Below are 21,039 nucleotides of genomic sequence, written 5' to 3' on the forward strand. Positions count from 1 at the left end.
GGTCCGGGCACTCTGTGTCGTTTATGCAGCAGGCCCTCATGTGTGGGGGTCCCTCAGAGTGCCATGTCGCATGCTGTCCCTGTCACGGCGTGTTATATTGCGGCTCCCAGCTTGTGCAGCCCCTCGTGGTTTGTGGAGGTTATGGGCTACGGCCCCAGGATCTGAGCTCTGGTGCCCTTAAATTGATGCAGGATGATTCGCCCCCAGTGTGATATGGCAGGTAGTGGGCCTCAGCACGCTGCCCCAGTGCATTGTTTCGGTTTGTTTGACCCATCCAGCTCCTACAGCAAGTGGTGTCCCAGCTCTGGGTCGTCCGTTGTTGCGTGGGGGACCATGATAGGTTATGTCCAGGAGTCGCCAGGTCCCAGCCCCCCTGCTCGTAGTATGTCTCTCCCGGTTGGCTGTGGAAGCGCCACGTACCTCTTATCCCCTCCGGCGTCTTCGTTGCTCATGTCTGCGGGGGTGTCAGATCCCTCCAGCCCGCACCTGCCTGTCCTCAGTCAGGGCAGGGGGCCCCTTCGCCACCCACCTTCGAGGCAGCAGGCGCACGTTATGGGCAGCCCGAGCCGCCCGCAGCAGGAGACAGCCTGTCTCCACTCGCAGGTCCGCTGCCTCGTGTCGGCGCGCTGGAGAGTCCAGGCAGGCACCACAACAGGTCTCTGTGTCCCTCGATGTCCTCTGCCGCACCGTCTCAGTATGCCGGCGTGCACAGCGCCGGCGGGCTTGCCAAGCGCCGAACGTCAAGCCGCTCCTCCCTGTCACTGCCGAGCCGAGGTCGTGTTGGCCATCTTGAAGCCAGGGGGGGGTCCCAAGTTCGCTGTCGTCTCTTCTCCCGCCCGCACTCCGATGTTGTGATTTGTGCGTTCCGGGGGCTGGGGAAATGCTTGTCGGGGCCACCAGTGCGGGCCAAGTCACTCGGTTGTGCCTTTTATTTAAAGAACGCAGGATCTTTTCAGGATCAGGGCAGGAGCCGCGGGTGAGCGTCCTCGCGGCATGAGCTCAAGCCACACCCCCCACCACAATTTTGTTAAAACTATGTGGTTGCATACATGCTGATCCAAAGACACAGTGACAATTCGATTTTATGTGTTCTGACTTGAATATGGAAGAAGTGTTGGCCATGGCGGCCTACAGCCCCAGATCTCGAGTGGATAGGCAAGCTAGTCCAAAACCTGTTGTCATCGAATCACAGGAAGCGTAAGAGGAATATATCTGCAAAGAGGCACCAGCTTCCTCACCACTTGCGTACTTAACTCATAAACAGAACCGCCAAAAAAAGAAAAAGCAAATACTAAATTAAGTTCTACCAATAAGATTGGAGCCAACCTCTTTGAAAGGAGGCCCAGATCAACCTATGAACTTGACCATTGTTTCAGACGCACCTCCATGAACCAAATTAAAGTGAGCATAGAAGAGAGAGGTTTGCAGAAGGAAACGTCGTCAACGGGGCACCGGCAATCTAACCAGCTGGCTATTGAAACGTAACACAAACAGGGTATCCAGGCATTGCATCGAATGCATAGTTTCGAATGCAAAAGTATCGGAATAAAATGCATCAAAAATTGCATCGGAAAATGCATTTTTCTGTATGTAAAGGTGTTTTTTTTTTTTTTACTATAATGGGTTTTATGGGGTAAAAAAACAGGGGTTGGGGGTTCCCATTTAAAAAATAATAATAAAATGCATTTTTTCGATGACTTTGTTTTTGATACTTTTGCATTCGAAACTATGGCATTCGATGCAGTCACTAGGAGCCCACAAACAGTATTGTTGAGGCCAGTGCAGCAATTCAGAGCGACCTATCTCTGCAGCTGGTTGAAGGACGGACCCAGGATTTGGGTCCCTCCCCGTACCTCTCACTTGAAATCGTCTTGCCCATTTTGGTGAAAGAACCTGCTGCTACTAGAGAGCCTAGTGATTCACTTCCATTTATTGGATGCTCGATACTATCCATAAGCTAAAAAATGAACACTCGTACGAAAAGCCACATAAATCACTTTGAGGTACTTGGTCTCTGCAAAAATCCCAGCGCTTACGCATTCTGACTTCCTGTGACTTTGAATTCATTGAACCACTGAAGTTAGGCTTTGGCGGGATGCCTCACATACATTGCATCCTGCCAGCTACAGCAACACTAATTGGAGAGCAATAATAATCGCTTAATCTTTCAGGTTAGGAACTAGATAAGGCCTTGCTTTTTCCTCCTCCTGCCAACTGCTGTGACCACTGCAAAAACGATAACAAAGTTACCAGCTTTAGTATTGCCCCGAAGCCTTACCATGCTACAATTGAAGGGTATGACAATGCAAATGTGTATCAGCTTCAGGCAAAAAAAGACCTGAACGGCCGCCCCTATTGAGGTGTTATTATGGGAATCAGACAGGAGTTAAGCTCTTCCTTGATAATTCTGCTCCATACTTGTGGTAATGTGCTTGCAGTCGTAATACAAGATCAGATACTGAGTAAAGAGAACCATATGCTAATGATTAACACATACGACCCACCCGATGACCACCGCACTGCCCATATTTTCGATTATGTAGATTCAATGACAACTTGGGGTAGTGGCAGTGCGAAATACATGATATTGTTGGGCAGTGATTTGAATGCATGTTGTGGGGAATCTGCCACCCAGGGTAACTACAAATGTATTGCCGCTAAAAGCACAGTGGCAATAACTAAGGTGAATGAAAGGGGGGGGGCAGGTGGATTAGGTTTCTCTGGGAATGGGAACTGACAACGTTAAACGAGATGACAATTGGTGATACCCCCCGGCAACCCACCTGGAAATCTGGAAATAAACAAGCTACCTTAGACTATCTATGCAGAAACTCTGCATTGTTGGAGATCTGAAAGTGTGTGCTACATCTTGTACTTATAAAATTACAGTTGCACTTTACTTTGGTGACACCCGAGGGAAAAGGCTCTAGCATACTGACCCCTAACCATGAGGGTTATCGCCTAAAGTAATTTTGCAATATACGCAAAATCTGAAGTGAATTGCGCCGTAAGGTGGAGGGCGACATTGACGTGTCACGTTTCTTAACAGCTGACAAACTCCAGTCCTGGCTAATTCAAATAGCCCATAGATTCGGACGGTCAGGGGTAGACTTTTGGTCTCCACGGATAAGAAGATACTATCCCCTTTGACTCAGGAATCCAGAAGGTTAAGCAGAAACTCTGGAATTGAGGTAGATTGCACAAAATAACGCTCCTCTAATAACAAGGCAGTGTGACGAGTGTAACAAGGTCCGAAGGTTAAAAAAAACCTGCATTGAAACTGGGTGAAAAGGTGGTGTATGCTAGGCTCAAATGAAAAATGACAGTATATGATTGGGGCCCTGAGTAGCAGGAACTCTAGATCAACATGGAAGATATTAAGGTTGGACAGGGGCGAAGCCACAACTAGGGTAATAAACCCAATTGGTGAACAGACACGAGTGTCTTATATTGAGACTAGAATGTTTGATCTGCGATGTAAGAACTCTAGTACAGCTGGTAGAATCCAAGCATGGCCACTGAAATTCAGCCATGACAGTGTGAGGCTACGTACTATGAAGCTGAAAAGCTCAAGGGTGCCAGGGCTGAATGGACTGGCTTCCGCGGTGCTGACAGAAGATCCTATACTCTGGTCAAGAGTTCTTGTCACACTATTTAGCAAAGTATGTGGCACATGCCTGATTCCGACATCATGGAAAAGGTCAATTTTGGTCCCGGTATACAAGTCAAGTGACCGACTACTTCCGGAGAACTACAGATTGCTTTCGCTTCTAGACAGCACTGGGAAAATCTTTGCTTCTTGCGTCCTGGACCATCTGCAAGCATGGGATAGGCAAAGTAACATCTTGCACCCATTTGAAACAGGGTTTTGTCCTGTCTCAAGCACGACACACAATATTCAGTTACTAGATTACCTCATATCTTGTGCGAAATCAAGTCATAATCCATTGCTGTATATTGTCTTTGTAGACCTACGGGCGGCGTTCGACCAAGTAGACCGCCATGTATTATGGATTAAATTGAGGGGGATGGGTTGCCCAAACTGGCTGTTGCAGATAATTAAAGCCCTGCACACTAATACTACCGTACATCTGAACGGCACAATAGTGGCTGCGGCGGTAAAAATTACTGTTTCATCTCGGCGTGCGTTACGCACTCCGGCGTGAAACTGAAGGAAATCCAACCCCCGGGCTGTGAGGGGGGACCTCCCCCTAACATAGCCCGGGGGTTGTATTAGTTTTGTGCGATCCATTCTTTGCAGGGATCACACAAATCAGATTGCCAAAAAGGACGAGCTATCTCGTCCCTGGCACTACGGAGGTAATGGTGTACACAAGAGGTTTGTCCTGCCCTCAAAGATGTAATTGCAGTCAATTCTTGCAATAATTATTCAAACCTTCAAAAAGAGCCCAGTGAGACATCATTAAAGTTTGTGTCACTGGGAAATCCATCCATACACAAAGATTTAGCTACATCTGCCTTTATTTGGCTATACATGTAGATTTGTGGGTTTTTAGTAAAGAAAGAAAAGAAGTGCTCAGACAGTATGTGAGAACAAATCTGTAAATAGTACATAGTCAAAACAGAGAGGGCATAATAATTTGTTATGTGCATAGTCTAGACGTCTAGATGTTAATATAAAAAGTTCATGTGGTCCATGTTCAGGTCTGCCCCAGCGGGGGACGCGGTGACCACTGATGTTTTGGGTTGACTGGATAGAAGCCTTCTTCTGGGGCCAAGTGTTAGTAGGCCTCCCTGGGGGTAAAAACATTACATACTCAGTGTTAGGCATATAGATGGAGCATGCCTAGGTAGGAATTAAGAGGTTAAAGCAACCTTTAATAAGGATAAAAGCAAGTGAGAGGCATTTGGCTCATGTCCAAAAGACTGACCTTGGACTGAGCTGTGGTTAAGTTAGGCTCAAAGAGATTTCTTCAAATAGCAGACAAGTGTTGAAGTTTATGTCTGGAACCGGCTCCTGTCTCCAAAAATGGCGGTTCAGGCAAACTGGTGCAGCCTAAGGAGAAGTGCCCGCTGGGGGAAGAGAGTTAGGAGCAGTTGTGCCTGAGTGTGTGTGAATAATTAGACAGTCAGAGGCTGGTTGTGGTGAGTGGACAGTGTAAATACCTTGCCATCAGGGAACTATGTCCATGGTTCTAAGTCCCATGCAGAGTATGTCCAGTAGCCGACTTCCGTAGCTGTGCGCCTAAGGACAGGGAAAACAAAGAACAGGACTGAGGCCATGTCAGGACTTGCACCCGGAGACTGGAGTTGCTGAGGGTGCCTAATAAATGTGTATGAAGGCTGCACTAACCTTTCTAGAAGTTGTCGGCACCTGTAGAATCAGCGGTGGCGTCTTAGTTTGTTCCGCATCGAAAGATAAAGGAGCCGTGTTTGTGTCAGAAGTGCGCATGTGTAGGTGATTAGTGGCTTAGTAGCCGGCGCATGCGTGCAGGAGATTGTATCTCCTTGCCATGGAACCTGCATTGAAGCGTAATCAAATTATTCACTCGTCAGCAGTGGGTCTATAGAAGGGGAATAGAGCGGTTAGGGAGGCAGAGAATTGGGAGCTTGTTTGGCAAGCAAGGTCAGCTGTACAGGTGTGGCAATACGTGACACACATGTCATGTTGACGCTCTGATGTGGGCGTCTTGTGTCCTGGGGCCCATGGTGACATCCAGCTGGCTGGCCTTCATGTGTGAGGTGCGGCAGGAGGCAGAGGTGTAAATTTGCTTCCGTCTGGTGAAATGCCCCACAAAAGGGGCGGCAGCCACTCTAGAGTAGGCCCTGGTGACCAAGGGCAGGCTAATAAGCCGGAGATCGGATGCCGGGCATACACGGCGTGATTATGTATCGTGTTGTGCGTGCCACCAGTGCAAGCGAAATAAGGGTGACTGTTCTGTCCTGCAGAGCTTAATACTCCAGTCTGTGTAATGACATAGTGTAAGAGTGTAGCGAGCACTGGACAAGGCCAGATTGTGCGATCTGCTCAGCATGTCCGCAGCGTAGAGGGCACCTATAATAGAAGTCTCAGTTGCCTACGCGAGGTGTGTGCTGGACCAGGCTAGTCTGGATAAGAGTGATGCATTTGCGGGGCGTACAAAGATCACTAAAGAAACGGGTCACCCCTGGTTGGTCTCCCAAAGATCAGAACAAAAAGTAAATGTAATTGTAAAAGGGGGAGGTCTTACTAATGGTACCCTTGGGGTGCACCTTCATTGAGCCCCCTGGTGGGTGGTTATAGTTTAAAAATCCACCAGGTCTCTTTGATGTTAAGTGCATTGTTGATATTGGATGTTTCCAATATTTTGTCAATCACCCACCATGTGAATGAATCATGGCCATGTTGGAATTCCATGAAATGGGATACAAGTGGTGCTGCATGGGCTTTGCACCTGATCCTGGATCTGTGCTCTCCAATCCTTTTGTGCACGGATCTGGATGTTTGCCCGACATAACGAAGTCCACAGGGACATTCAATGAGATAGATAACATTGGGCGTTTGACAGTTGGTGAATTGCCTCAGTTCCCATTCTTTGCCTTCTATGGGCAATGATTTCAATTTGTGGGTTTGGCTGCAGGCTGCCCAACTTTCACATGGGTGGTGTCCCCGAATTTCGCACATGTTCCAGAGAGTGGACCTTGCATTTTTACGTCTGGATCTCGCTTGAGTAAGGAGGTCTTTGAGGTTTTTGTCTCTCCTGAGTGCTATTCTTGGTAGGGATTCTGCCGACAGGCTGAGTTGCACTATGTGCCAGAATTTTTGATCATACCCTTCAGTTTAGATGTGTTGGCACTGAAGGTGGACACACAGGCCATAATGTTTTCAGTAGCAGGGTCGTGTTTAGGAGGCAATAGTGTTTCTCTCTGCATGTACAGGGCTCTCTTCTTAGTGTTTTTCAATAGTTTTTTTGGATAACCCCTACTTTCCAATTTTCGTTGCAGATCAGTGGCATGTATCGTGAATTCTCTGGTTTCTGTGCAGTTCCTCCGGATTATCTCGTACATTTTTAGGGTGATGACTCTTGTAGTGCATGATCGTGTTCCTATAGGTTTCCTTTTTGAAAATTGAGCATTCTAACTGGTTGTTCGTGACACTGATGTTGAGATCCAGGAAATTGATGTTTGCATTGCTGTTATTGATAGTGAATTGAATTTCCAGGAATTAATATGACTAAAAGTGACAGTAAAGGCCTCAATGAAGGGGTCAAGCGGCACAAAATCTGATTTTTTTCCCCCATGAACGGAGATCCCGAAAGACCCTGTACAACAGTTTTGAACTTGCAGGCGTACAAAATGTGTTAACTAGGTGTTTCTTACTAACCTAAGTGATGATATTGTTGGGCTCTTCTCTAAGGAGATACAGACAGGATCCAGTCTGGAGGATAGTATGCCTCTCATTTGTTCTCTATGGAGTGAGACGTCCGTGCAGCGGATAATTGAAGAATAAAGGATCACTTGCCAGAGCCATCAATACCTGGGTCACCCAGACCCTGCAGGGATAGTACATACTTTCACCGTCCAACAGAGCCATGGTACATGGGAATTACAACATTAGTAGGTCACCCCAACCAAGATGACTGCCCAAGAGGGCCACAGGACCATAGAGTTCTCAGAACCACACGAGAAATCACAATAGAAGCCCCTGCGTTGATTACAAGGAAGCACAAGGAGCTACAGTCGGGCTACTACAGAGTCCATGGTTCAGACACGGGAGGGTTTGACAATAACATAACAAGGTAAGGATGGGTATCCTCGTTGAGGAACAATGTCTAGCGCATTACACACTCCGTTTTTAATAAGTAAACATTTACACGTGTTCTCTGGTCCCCAGAAGGGTCTCTTGTTCGGACGAGGCGCATTAGCCGAAGGGGGACACCTAGTGTGACTACTGTGCCCAACAATACAGCAGACCAGGTAGACGAGGGTCTACCGACCACCCAGCCTACAAGGTAGGGCACATGTATGGGATTTCAGTAACACTTAGGAAGTGACTAATTAAATTGTAAAAATCACGCTTCCCCAGCACAATAGCCTTTACTAATATATGGCTGTGTCCTAGGTGGACAACAGTAATAGCCGAATTTGCTACCCTACCGGTGATCGCCAGATAATCCCCCACAGGTAACCACACCTATAAGGGGAATGTAATAAGTGGCAGGTTAAAATAGATTAGCATTAAACGCTAATTCTTACCCTATATTTTGTGTTCTTTCCTTTCACAGTAAATGAGGAGGAGATTTTGGAGGAAGTGTTTATTTAATTAATGCAAGCTAATTCAGCCCGCTGATAAGTGACCGAACGATGAGCTCCTGAAGAAAATTCTCCATTCAGGGACATAAAACATGTTGAGCGAAGGGAAAGGGAGGACAACCTATTAATTTAATGAATTAGATCTAAATGTGGATAGGAAATTAAAAAGTCACTTTAGCTAGTGTGGGCTTTAGGTGTTTTTACACTCTGTGCTAAAATTGTATTTTTATGAATTGTGTAAAAATAATTGGAATGTGTGATTATTGAAGTAGAATTTGTGCTATATTGTGTATTTTCAGAATACAATTAAAAAAATATAACTCTCACAACTCAAGGTGCTGTTATTTCAGAATGCACAGTCACACAGAAAGATTGGTAGTAGTTAGGATCACTATGCTCATATTTACAGAAAAGAAAAGACAGGCATCTGCTCCCCGACCCCCCCCCCCCCCTCCCGATCCCCCACCTAGTTTTCTGGTAACTAAATACAATGTAACAAAGTCAATATTGAGTTGATTTGTGTATTACCCCATAAAGCAAAAAGGAACATTTGGGAATTCAACTGAATTCATAAAGTCTATGAACAATGTGTGTATGTGGAAGTCCTACTTGATGTTAGACCACTGGGCATAATTCCTACCGATATGATTAAAGTCCCGAGTGCATTTTGGCGCTCCCAACTTCTGCGGTTCTCCTAGCTAGAGAAATACTGGGAGCTAGGGAAAAGGAGAAGTGGGAACATCCGATCTGTAGATTTTGTCAAATGGAGGGGTATATTGAGACCTTGGGTCATTTATTATTAGAATGTCAGATTTTAAATGAACAGCAAATGTTTTCTTTCTTGTTGAATATTTTAGGATGCTCTCGAGTGGAACAGTATGGCAATATATCATGAATTCTTCTAGTCCCAATGGCTGTTGTTTTGCGGCACTTTAGAGTTTTTACCTCAAAGACCATAAATGGTGACCATTTTATGTGCCAACTATATGCATGTTTAATATTTTAATCATCTTGTATTGTATTATCTATTGTGCATTTGCTTGTTTTTATGTATGTTCGGGATCTTGAATTCTTTTTTAATATTGTAAGATTTTTCTTTGTTAAAGGTTTTCTTTTTTAAACAATAACAATAAAAATGTCAATTTGTTGTCTGAGAGTATTGTGCAACCCTTATTGAAAAGTTACTAAACTGAAGAAAACCTTGTTTGTCTTTCAAATTCAAGTAACGGATGCTGTTAACTTGCCTGCAAAAAGTGAACAGGAGACTACAAAACATCAAAAGGAGACCTCAAAGCCAATATTGGGAAGTCCAAAGAAGAGATCACATTGCCAGGTTTCTTTAGCGGAAGAGCAACCACAACCAAAACGTTTTAAGTGCATCAAACTTTGTGAAGTACCACAGATTGAAAAGGATAAATTCACGTATATGGGTATGTATTACTTTACACATGTCTTTGTCTTGCCATCCACGTAGTTGTAAAGTGGATGCAAGTTGTGATTAGGGGCATACAATAATACATTGTATATAGATGTATTAAGCTTTTACTAGATTTAATGACAATATGGTTGGTGTGAAACTAATTCCACAGTGTGAGTACTCTTATCTTTTGTCTTCTGTAAGGAAGGCATGCTATAAACCGTAAGACACACAAGTGACCACAGTTCGAGGGTGTTTATTGAACTTCAACAAGGGTATGATAAATGCCTATCTAATCTTAAATCTACAGATGGGAGCAAGCTACGACCATCAAATAATAACGCAGTCCTAGTGGTGTCTTGTCAAAATAAAAGGGCCTATACTAAAAAAAAAAAAAGCTTGCCTCTAAATACAAATAGTGTGTGTGGGTAGTGTTTATGAAAAAGAAAGAAGTGGCCACAAAAAATGATATGCCAGGATGTTCAGGCCTTTTGCCTCCCTCCCCCACGTTTTCAGCACGGGACAAGGCGGTTCACTCTAGTTTAGCACAATCTCTGGTTTCTTTAGCACAAAGATACAGTTCAATCATTAGCATCAGGGCCTTTCGTGCCCAAGTCTCTTTGCCTATCAAAGTCTCTTCATGCAGAGGGCCTGATACGAAAAAACAAGTTATTTTCCTTTTACAAGTGCTCAATTCAGGTGATTCACTATTCACCTTGGACCCCCCTCAGCCGAGCTCAGATTTATTGCACAATGTTCATAGGATTTTCTTTCTCGGGTGACTCACAGTTCCCCCCTGATCCCCTTTAGCCGAGCTCAGATCCCCTTCTTAATACAATTAGTCTCCCTCAGCCGGGTTTGGACCAATTTCAGTTAACATCAACTATCAAAGACTTTTGAATGTGCACAGGGTTTGGCTTGGCTCGTTGCTGGACCACTTCGATTTCACAATCCCTTTTTACATTTGTCTGCTTTCAGTCGGACACTTAACGGAGACCTTCGAATGAGCACCCACGTGGCGCCGACCACTCTGTTTACGATATCTGTCATGGCTTCAAAGGTTCAGTCACTTCTCTGCTGTTTAATTATATTTGCGTCGCTTGTCACATATGCTTCACACACTGTGCTCTTCAGTTTTCTCTATACAGTGTCACCGCTTGCAACCTTGGTTTTAAGACAGACCGGTCTGGTATCAGTCTCCCCAACTCACCGGCTGTGCTGACTTTACTGGCGCTGCTTTGTTGTAGGAGCCAAGGACAGTACCACAGCGGCAAACTATCCTCCCTGCCTTGGCTATCGGCGCAAGAGAGTCCCGGGTACGTCCGACACACAATGCACGTTTCTTCAGCTTTAATTCCGGGTCTTGCGTTTCTTATTCTCGAAAGGCTCATGAAAGTAAGTCTTTCTCTGAAAAGATCAAAGGCACTTCCCTCCTTGCAACCCTCCTCGGTCGTGCTGTCTTTCTCCTTATATTAAAATTTAAAATACACAAATGAACAGGGTCAAGGAACCAAAAGGGTATTTTGCACATCCCGCACCTTCAAAACCATAATTGAGCCTGGGATCGGCCCGTAGCGGTTGCCTTCACAACCATGCATAACACCATGCTGTAACATCATCGAATTTACAGATTCGATGTCAGAATCATTGTCAATTATGTCAGCGGCACTATAGTGTCCCAATAACCACGCATTGCACATCACGCTTATTAAAAAAACATTATCAGGCCTGAGATCGGCCCGTAACGGTTGCCATGACCGCTATTCATAACACTACATTGCAACATTCTCTAAATTATAGATTCCACTCCATAATCGCTGTTAATTGCTTTGTTGACATTATTGCGTCCCACAATCACGCAGTACATTGGGGCTGCGCATGGACCGCCACGTAGGCAGACCCAAAATGGTTAATGTATTTAAATCACTGTAACCATGGCTACGCTAACGCGTCGCTGGAGGCCCCGCTAGTACAGCAGATTGCTCCGCAGTGTGCGCACTAAGGTGAATCGTGCCGACCCCAGCCCGCTTGTGCAGCGTCTTGCAAGCCCACATTCTGCACGCCGGCACTAGCACTCGGTACTAATAGCCCAGCGTATGAAGTAAACTTGGATCCTTTCTCACAGACTAATGCCACTATCTCGCCCGCTCGTACTATATACTGCACGCTGGTACTTTTGCACACTCGCATTGGCAGCTACCATTAACAGCCAGGCACGTGATATAAATGAATGTTAGTAAATCCGCACTAACGGTACCTGTCTTGAAATGCACAACCATATCTTGATGAGTCTAAACCCCAGATGAAAATGCTCCAAACACTAACGGGACTTGTTTTGTAATACACGGTCACCACTTGATAGATATAGATCATTCACAGCCTACGCTGGTCTATAAGGGGACTTCTTTAGGTGTAGTTACATTAACTTTCACCTGTCCTCGCTAAACTCTATTGAATGCGTCTCGCACGACACCCTGAGTTTGATATACATATGTAGGTACGTGCTGGATATTCCAATAACAGGAACTTGTCCACATCTCCATTATATAGGTGTGCACAGGAGAGGTTGCTTGATCCCGTTTTGAACACTCCATACCTACTCAAGACGGTTGAAGTTTCGCAACCCAGGTAAGCTTCTTTTGGCTTCCATAATGGGCACATTGTTGTGCATTCACTTCGAGAGTCTCCCCTTGAGGTAACGCATGGGTCCCTCTTGCAGATTGGACCTCATCCAAGAATCTTCATCATTTTGATCCGTTGACTAAAAACCAGACGGTCCTACAACTCCTATCCGTGGTTTCATTTGGACCCGGTAAGTGTTGGTTCTCCCCTAGGAGACACTCCTTATGTAATTACACATCAATTGTGTCGAAAGCAATTGAATTTTTGTTTGGAACCCCACACACTTACCTGACCAATGTCTGTCTTGTTTTTTGACAGAATTCACGGGAAACCCTTCTCTCTCTACCACTCCGTCGTGATGAAGGCCTTTTAAGACTATCACTACAGCCGCTCATGGCCGAAATATTTGTGTTGACACTTGATCTTCAGTGTTTAAATTGATTCACTGTTCTATTGTTGTGCTGGATAGCACTCTGTACTGTTTTTGTTATACTGCCCATGTGTTACTTCTATGGTCTCAGGGCTTGTACTTGTTGCCGAAACACTCACCCAAGGGATTATCCTTGGCTAAGCATTACTTTCATCATTTGATGACCTTTGTTTCTATTTTAAATCAAGTTTCCCTGTGATTGCACGTGATTCGTAAAGTAATCATACTGTGATGACAATGAACTGTACCACTGTTAATACCCTTTACTAAAAATGTGTATTTACCACAGGACTTTGTGTGTTTTGGTTCCTTGACCCTGTTCATTTGTGTATTTTAAAGTTTACCTACCTGGGTAGAACAGGGCCGTAACCAGGAGCCCTTTTGATTATAATCCTAATATTAAACTGCCATTTTAGAACTGCTGCTTCCTCGTGTGCTTTGCCTTCCTCAGAGTGTGCTTTCGTGCTCCGCTTTTTATCCGTTTGGCGAAATATGATGGCAGTCGGGTGTGTGTAATGATCAGTAATTGCCTCACCATTGTATTGGGAAATGTCAGGTATACGGTTTAGGTGTTAGTCTGTTTTCTCTCAGTGAGCTGTCTGTGAGAAAGTGTTTGTGTCGGAAAAGGGGGGCGAGGGGGTTTGAATTCCTAAGTATCCGCTGTCCCACTTCCACTCCCCAAAGACCCCTCATCAAAGGGATCCTTGCGCACTGTTCCACCCCCAGGAACTGGATCCAAAAGCGATGGCCGTGACCTGGCCACCAGGATGACGGATCCCCGGGGACTAGCGGGTGAGACACCTTCAGGTTTCTCACACTTCCCAGCAAGACAGGTTGTATCATGTTTCGAAAGTGCCAGGAGATTGGAGCTATTTAGCTCCTGCGTGTAGCCTAGAAGAGACTGGTTAGCTTGACATGAACAGCTACCATGAGCTTCTTACGACTCACTAGGCCAACTGGTGCCATACAAACACACCTACCTGACTTTACTTGTGTGTTTGTGAACTGCTATAAAGGAGCGTTAGGACATATGTAGGAGACACGCAGAGCATATTTGGTCATATAATAGACAAAAGGTTAGTGTGTATTCTGGAACTGGTTGTCTGCCTGAATGGCAGCACCTAGCTGAGATACTGCATTTCTCTACCTCCTCTGTTACTGCTGACAGTAGCCGTCTCCTTTGCCACAGTGCCCAAATCTAACATGTATAAAATATGCAACATATGCATATACAGCAATTCAGTTAATGCCCTCTATGCCATACTCTCAAATCTAAGCTGCATTTGTGTTTGCCTTTTTGAATTATATAGCACTGCATCAAACAAGACTAACCCTATGCCGTTGTGAGCATTTCTTAACCAAATGTACTTCAGGCAAGCTGCAAGAAATAGCCCGCTTCATAGACTGCTCGCTTCCTATATATTTCGGCTTTGGCTCAGTCAAGCGAGAGGTAGAGCACCGCTTTGCTTGGTGCAGTCACTTCAGTGTGTAGAATTACCAACATTGGACGGACTAGGCCCTGCTGGAGACCTGTAGACTGTGGTAGATTCTGCCGACTTGCTCAAAATGTATCAGAGGAGGTCTACTCCATGTTGCAAGGTGCCGTCACCCTGACGTGATAAGGTACTTGTAGCCCATGTGCCAAATTATGAGAAACCTGTAAAATAGGCTGAAGATAACCGGATACATTTTATACTGTTATCCAAGGTTATCTGGCATTCCTCTTCCATAGAAAACTGTTACGTGAATGTATAAAAGCCACGCAAGTCAAGGAAAAAAGGTGTGGTGGAGGTGGCTGTAATGTGTTCAGGCCGAACACTGGGATCTGGATGTTTTGTGTGGCCCTGTTGTGGATGCCTCTATGCTGCGTTGCTGACTGCTTACAAGCCTTCCTAGCGAATTAAATGTTGCAGATTGGTGAATGTTTCTATGACAGACTGGTGCCATGGACTTTAAGATGAATTTCTAGAATCTGGCCTGGTGGACAGATTTTAGCAGGCCGCTGTAGTTATGGTGAACGGGGAGCTCTGAGAGTTTAGCCAAAACCCAATCAAGGTAGCAATGGAGAACTCAAGGCTTAGCCTCAGAGTGTGGGAGGGGTCAGGAACTCTCAAGGACAAAATGATTTCAATTTAGACAGTCAGTCACAAAAATATAGTTATTTATTTTGGCCTTTAGAACACATTTGAAAATGAAACTAGGACGTAGTACTTTCACACAACACTATATAATACAAATATATACAATAACCATTAGATTCAATTAATAGACCTCATATAACTTAATCAAGTCATGCAGGTAAGTAATGTAGATGCAGTAAATGTTGGAAAGCAATCACTGAGCAGTAGCCTAACTTTAGCAGACCAAGCCCTAAGATGAGTGGGGTCTTGTGCCCAAACGTCAGAGTTCAACACAATATTTTTCATAGGAAAGTGGTCTCTTTACAAAGGATTCAGTGGGCTTGTGGTAGTGATTCATTTCAAACCAATTAGTTTTACAACAGTATACCAGAAGATGGGTAAGTGTTCTTGGTTCTTCCAGACCGAAGGCTAACCCAGTGGCAGGATACCCAATCCAGGTTCGATGACCAAAGGTGAGCGGAATGGAGATGGGAGAAAGAGACTTGTTCCCAATGTTATCCTGTGGAGGACCGGGTGGGGGCAGGCACACTGATGCTTACGTACCCACCTGACTGATTTTCCCAGATGTCTTTTGTGGATCGTCTGAGGGTATCTGCAGACTCTTATCTTCAGCACTTTGTTCCAGTGATAGGTGCCCTAGAGTTGCAGGTTCTAGGATTCTTCTGTGTTTGTGCAGATGCAAGATGCAACCTCTGTTTTGGGAAGAAATGCAACATTCAAGATGCTTGCCGTCTTAGGACGCTTTACAAGATGGAAGGACAGTTCCAGCGCCAATCTTTTTGCAGGTGATGACAGACGTCCTTTGAGTCGCAGTCACAGCGGTTGCTCCTGGACATGTTTCCTTGAAGATGAGAAGCTAGAATTCAGGCAGAAGGCGACTTGTGGCACAAGCAGGCGACTACCAAGTTCCAGACTCTAATGTGGAGTGGAGACGCTTCTGGCAAGTTAGCCCATGAGAAAACTGGTCAGTCTACCGGGCAGTCCAGGGACACTGGCGAAAGCTCTGAAGGGCTGGATCCACGAGAAGGTGTCGACTAGTTGGTCTCACTAGTACAAGGGCTGAAGCACCTCTTGGGGGTCATCAGAGATCAGGCAGAGGAGTAGGACTTCTCCTGGCCAGACATTGGAAGGGATGCTGGGCCACTTCATGAGTCGTCTTCGGGTCATCAACGTTCTACCGTTCTTCAAGTTATTCTTGGCTCCAATGTAGATCTGATGAATAGCGGCAGAAGTCCTCTATTTATCCAGAGCTGAAAGCAAGTCCAAGTCCACCAATGGTAAGGATCTGCACCATTCAAGGACCACTACTGGTTTCACATCTGCTTCAGTAGCAGCCTTTCTGGCACCAGTGATGTGGCATGGCACTTAACAGTCTCAGCCCCCTTCCCGTGCCACACTCGTACAAAGCTCACTAGCCTTCCAAAGCAGCAGCGTTCTTGACCTTGACTTTCCTGACCTGATAGGGCAGAAAAAGGCCAAACTACAACATGGCCAAAGAACAGACAACCCCATTTTAGGGCGCTAGCCATGTTTAGTAGCCATAAGCCGTAAACAAGAATGTGCACATCCAAAATAATGCAAAAGCTGTCAAATGTAAATGCTGCCAGCAGCTTGTCTTTAGGCACGTATTAAAGTAACCAAAAATCCTCAGTGTAAAAAGATGGGTGATACTAAAGTATCCCCATTGCACTGCATTGTAATATGCTATGTGCGATATAAAAAGGATTTGAAAGGGAAAACCAGGTTTCCCAATACTTCTAGTCTGAAGGACTGATCCGTTTCCCCGTAACTCGTGTGCAAAAGGCAAGATCAAAAAGGTTAGGTCGGGATCAAAAGCAGATCAATAAGAACGGGGTTCCATAGAAAACTATGGAGGGAAAGTTGCAAAAAGAAAACCTTTTCCAACGGGCATCCGATTCCTGCTGCCCTGCAATGAAAACCCATTGGTAGCCGGACGCAACACTCAGCTATCCCGAAGGGCCCAAGGTACAACGGTTTGTCTGAAGCGAGGGACTGCTGGCAGGTGCGCCTGGGGATTCGGGAAGTGGGTACAGCAGCCGCTGAAGAACTGACTAGGCTTAGGTTGGTGAGCATAGTTCATCGCATTGCTATATGTCCTGGTATTTTGCGGTGTTGTCTCTGGTAATGGGTTGAAAGAATTTGGCTCCGGGAACATTATGGGAATAATCAACTCGGGTAAATAGTATAGAAACAAGGCCTGCATATCTGACATTAATATGGTATGGATAAAAAATGTAGGAAGCGGCTGGCCATCGCATTTACTAAGAAATGACTAGAATGCAACTGTAACACCCAAGCATTGCAATCCATGCACAACACTCAGTGAAAGAAAAACAAACGAAATGCATAACTGATAGAGTATGGAGATAGAAGGGGTTCTTGACTGTATGAACATAGTATTGATGCAAAAGAAAATATATTCGATGCATGCCGTATTTTCTTGTCTGCCCTCCTCCTTACCGGAACCCTACATGTGCTGTCTGATCACAAAGACATTGTTTACCCTTCTTATATCCTAGTTATTAGGCAAGATTGTATGCTGTACCCTTTGGGTGCACTACAACAACCCTGACCTCCTGGCAATAGGAACCCAACCTTTGGTATAAGTCTATACTACACACGTTGGTAGCGTGTTGAGCAGCCAGGCTTATCTCAAGAGGGGTCAATGTGAGCAGTAGGGGAGTTGGAGATTCACAGTGACTATTATTCAAATAAACCTTTACACACAAGGTTTCTTGAGTAAACAATTATGAATTTATTTAGCAGTCAGTTTGAGTAAGCCTTCTTCAGTAGGGCCAATATGATAGTAACACACAAATACACTCCGAAATAAACACTCTTGGTTTCTGTAAATCAGCAAGTACCCATTTGGCATGGCACATACACTTCCTACACCCTCAGGTGACTTAAACAGCTAGAACACTGGAAGTTAATATATTACTGTGGTATTTAGGGAAATACTTAGGAGTATGTCAAAGAAAAAGGTTATTGGAACAAAACAAGAGATCTCACAAATATTCTGAAGCAGGTAAGTACTTTTGGTAACCCCCAACGCAAAGTAATTTAACCCCTTCATGGAAGGAAGACCAAACACCTTCAGAGGGAAGAAGAGTCATTAAGGGAGCCAGGCCAGGCAAAGTCAATTGGGCAAAAGTCTAGGTGAGCTGAAGCAATTCTTGCAGGTAGGTACGTCTTTCACAATGTTTTAGAAGCCTTTGTGGAAAAGAAGAAATCGGGGCCACAAGCTGATTATGCTTGTGAGGTAAAGAAGCTGATGACAACTCTACAGAAGCAACCAAGACTGCTCTCCACTGAGAGCAAGTGAGGTTACACAACAAGACGTAAGTTCTCTTTGACTTTACTGTACCTTTGGTTAGAAGAAAAACAGTTCCAGTCGGCTTCTGTTCCTGTGCAGCTCTGCAGATCCTGTGTTCCTGGGCCTCAGTCGTGGGGACAAGAGGGAGGACGTCTGGAGGACTCCTGCACTGCAACAGGATGGTCAGCGACAGAAAAGGACCAACTTCTATTCAGTGACACTTTGCGGTTTCAGCTCCTCGCGTCTCAGCAAATAGCACCATCGCAGACTCTTGTCTGTTGAGGTGGGCTTTCCTTGCATCTGGGGTCCAGCACTCTGTTGAGGTGGCTCAGGCTCGATCAGTCCTGCTTCCTGGGTGTCTGAAGGATCTTCCTGGAGCTGTAGGCCAACTTAAAAGCAACGCACACAATCTGGTGTTCCTCTGCCTGGCTCTTCGTTTCCAGCAGCAACTGCAGTGGAAATACAACCAGCTTCGAGAGGATGTCCAGGTGGCTTACTTTTGGAGTTGATTGGTCCCACCAACTCAAGGGAAGAAGTAGTTCTTGCAGGGTTTCTCTAATCGAGGCGAATTCGGAGCTTCAGCACAGCAGCAGGGCTTCAATGAACAAACCAATGGTCCAGGAGTTGCAGCAGGCGTCTCTTCCAAGTTCTTCTTTAGATTCCTTCGTCCAGTGGTTGACTCTGCCTTCCAAGCCAAAAAGCCTCGCCATTTATGCAGGTTTCTCAAATCCGGCCTAGCTGTCAGTCACCCAGCAGGGTGGCTGTCCTTGCCGCAAAGCCAGCCTGGCCAATCACCTAGGAGTGCATTCCTGTTTCCTAGGAGACTAAGCACAGGGAGTTTTGGGCACCTCCCTCGCTTCCTGCCCCCGCCAGACACCCTGGAGCCAGAGGCGGGCTTCACTCGTGAATCCCTCCAAAGACAAAACACGAACAAAGGGACCAAACCTGGTTTGGCGTGTAGAGTAAATCTCAAGAAGGACCTTTCCACAAAGAAATGGTGAAAAAAGATGACCAGGGCCATTTTGACAAAAATGGCACCCTTGGGTCCTTTACCGCAGCTGCGAATGCAGCCTGCGGTAAAAGCACACCACGGTAGTTAAAAGTAAACCACTGCCACAGCAGTGTAAGATAGTGTGTGCTGGGTCTAGAAAGTTACAAATGTAAGTAAAGTCAATTTCACTCCACTGCTCTTGGAAACAGTAGTTTATCCAAGAGACGTTATTTAAACCTTTGGGAAATCTGAAAGACTTCCCTGTGCCACTGCACTGAAGGTGCTGTGTGACGCAATGTAAGTATGATGCCTCTTGAGTTTGTCATACTCCATACTTAACAAAGAAACAAAGTTCAAATCACATTAAAAATACATGAGAGAGTGGGGGAAAAAGAATCTCACTATCTCCAGGTTAAAAATTAAAAGTACTAAAATCCAGCAGAGTTGCTGGGGGTCTCTAAGGTATAGAGGCATTGGCACATTTCTGAGAATTCTCCCTAACACTAGTATTGGAGCTGTTATAAGATTTACTTTCCTCTGCATGCGTCTGTTGTCCTCGACTCTTCCTTATCCCAGTCTCTGGACTGATCTGTATACTAGGTAGCTTACTGGGGGTGGGAGGGAGGAACTGATTTGGAATGCCTTTGGCAGGAAGCGTGGTTAGCAGGAAACGGAACAAGATCACTGTGAGGGGGGGGGCGGGGAGAGCTGAGCTTATGTGGCTTCACGCAAATCTCTGAATACGGAAACTACAGCGGTCAGCATAAGCTGTATCTACTCTACCAGCCTCTGAGCACAGAAGCTCTTGGCGCTGACAGAAAGCAGCACAGACAAACTGAAAGATGGGCCATACTGGTACGCCTTAAATATTGGGGTACCCCCTGATCACGCTCAAACCAATAAATACACCCCTCTAGGGAATTAAGGCCATGAGTCTATCTTGCAAGAGATAACAAACTTTAATCTTTACAAAGATGAGGATTGGGGTATAGCAGAGGACTCTGCCATTTTGACCAGCATTCTGTCTTCTTTGGCTGGCTCCCAGGTCCTGTAGATTGGTGCTGGGCCTGGGGCTTAAATTCTCTTGACTTGGTTACTGGATACCAGCAGAGCTCATCCAAAACTGTTCTTCTTGCCATACAAGGGATGCTGTAGTCTCCAGTGTTGCATGGCCAGGTTTACATTTAGACCAACCTACTTTAACACTCCTCATTAAGCCATTCCTTGAGTTTCCCTGCAAGAATGGGTAATAATCGAAAGAATTGCTGCTTCCGCTTAACGGAAGTCCAGTCCACTTTGTGTACACACATTACTCTCCCGAAACATGCAAGTTCCTGGTTGTTGTTATACCCCAGACTGCCCATTGAAATTGTGTCCCTAGGGAGGCGCATTCGATTTCGATTGCATAATATCCTTGTTGGACACACTGGATGCAAAAGGCGCCAAAGTGCACCGGCAACAGTGGTTCTCTGAAAAATAACCAAGAAACTGTCTAAATCTAAAACTAGTACGCTAAAAATGTGCAGGAGAAGCTACAGGAGCAAGTGAAACCCCTAAGGGCAGAATGCGCTTACTTGCAAGTACCTAGACCAAAAGAGACTGAAGCCATCTGTTTCTGGCCCTCCAAGGGACACCCCTACCGAATGAATCGCTGGACTATATTCTTGACTGGTATATCCCTGGATTCTAAATTTGGAATCCGACCAGCAGCAAGGGCAGATATCAATTTCTGCCATCGCACCGCCTCTGCACCAGAAAGCGTGCAGTATGATTCAGAGCCCTGATTTAACCACCCACTTACAAGCCCACTCCAATATGTTCACCCGTCAGCCCCTCGCACTGGTTTCC

The 21,039-nt window shown here is 45.4% G+C and overlaps 1 protein-coding gene and 1 long non-coding RNA gene across 2 annotated transcripts in view; both read left to right on the forward strand.

The window, feature by feature from the left end:
- The window catches only part of LOC138453321 (ribonuclease H1-like), a 971,047-nt gene that overhangs the window by 217,454 nt on the left and 732,554 nt on the right, over positions 1 to 21,039 (forward strand). Inside the window, exon 3 of the mRNA XM_069606029.1 lies at positions 9,477 to 9,683. Coding sequence (XP_069462130.1) covers positions 9,477 to 9,683 — 207 coding nt within the window. The remainder of the gene's footprint in view (positions 1 to 9,476; positions 9,684 to 21,039) is intronic.
- Positions 12,215 to 12,728, forward strand: LOC138453322 (uncharacterized). The gene is made up of 3 exons (XR_011260402.1): positions 12,215 to 12,298; positions 12,390 to 12,482; positions 12,611 to 12,728. It is a non-coding gene; the product is annotated as an uncharacterized lncRNA (long non-coding RNA).

This window comes from Ambystoma mexicanum, chromosome 4p, assembly GCF_040938575.1.
Source record: "Ambystoma mexicanum isolate Mex_15411 chromosome 4p, UKY_AmexF1_1, whole genome shotgun sequence".
In the NCBI taxonomy this organism is placed as follows: domain Eukaryota; kingdom Metazoa; phylum Chordata; class Amphibia; order Caudata; family Ambystomatidae; genus Ambystoma; species Ambystoma mexicanum.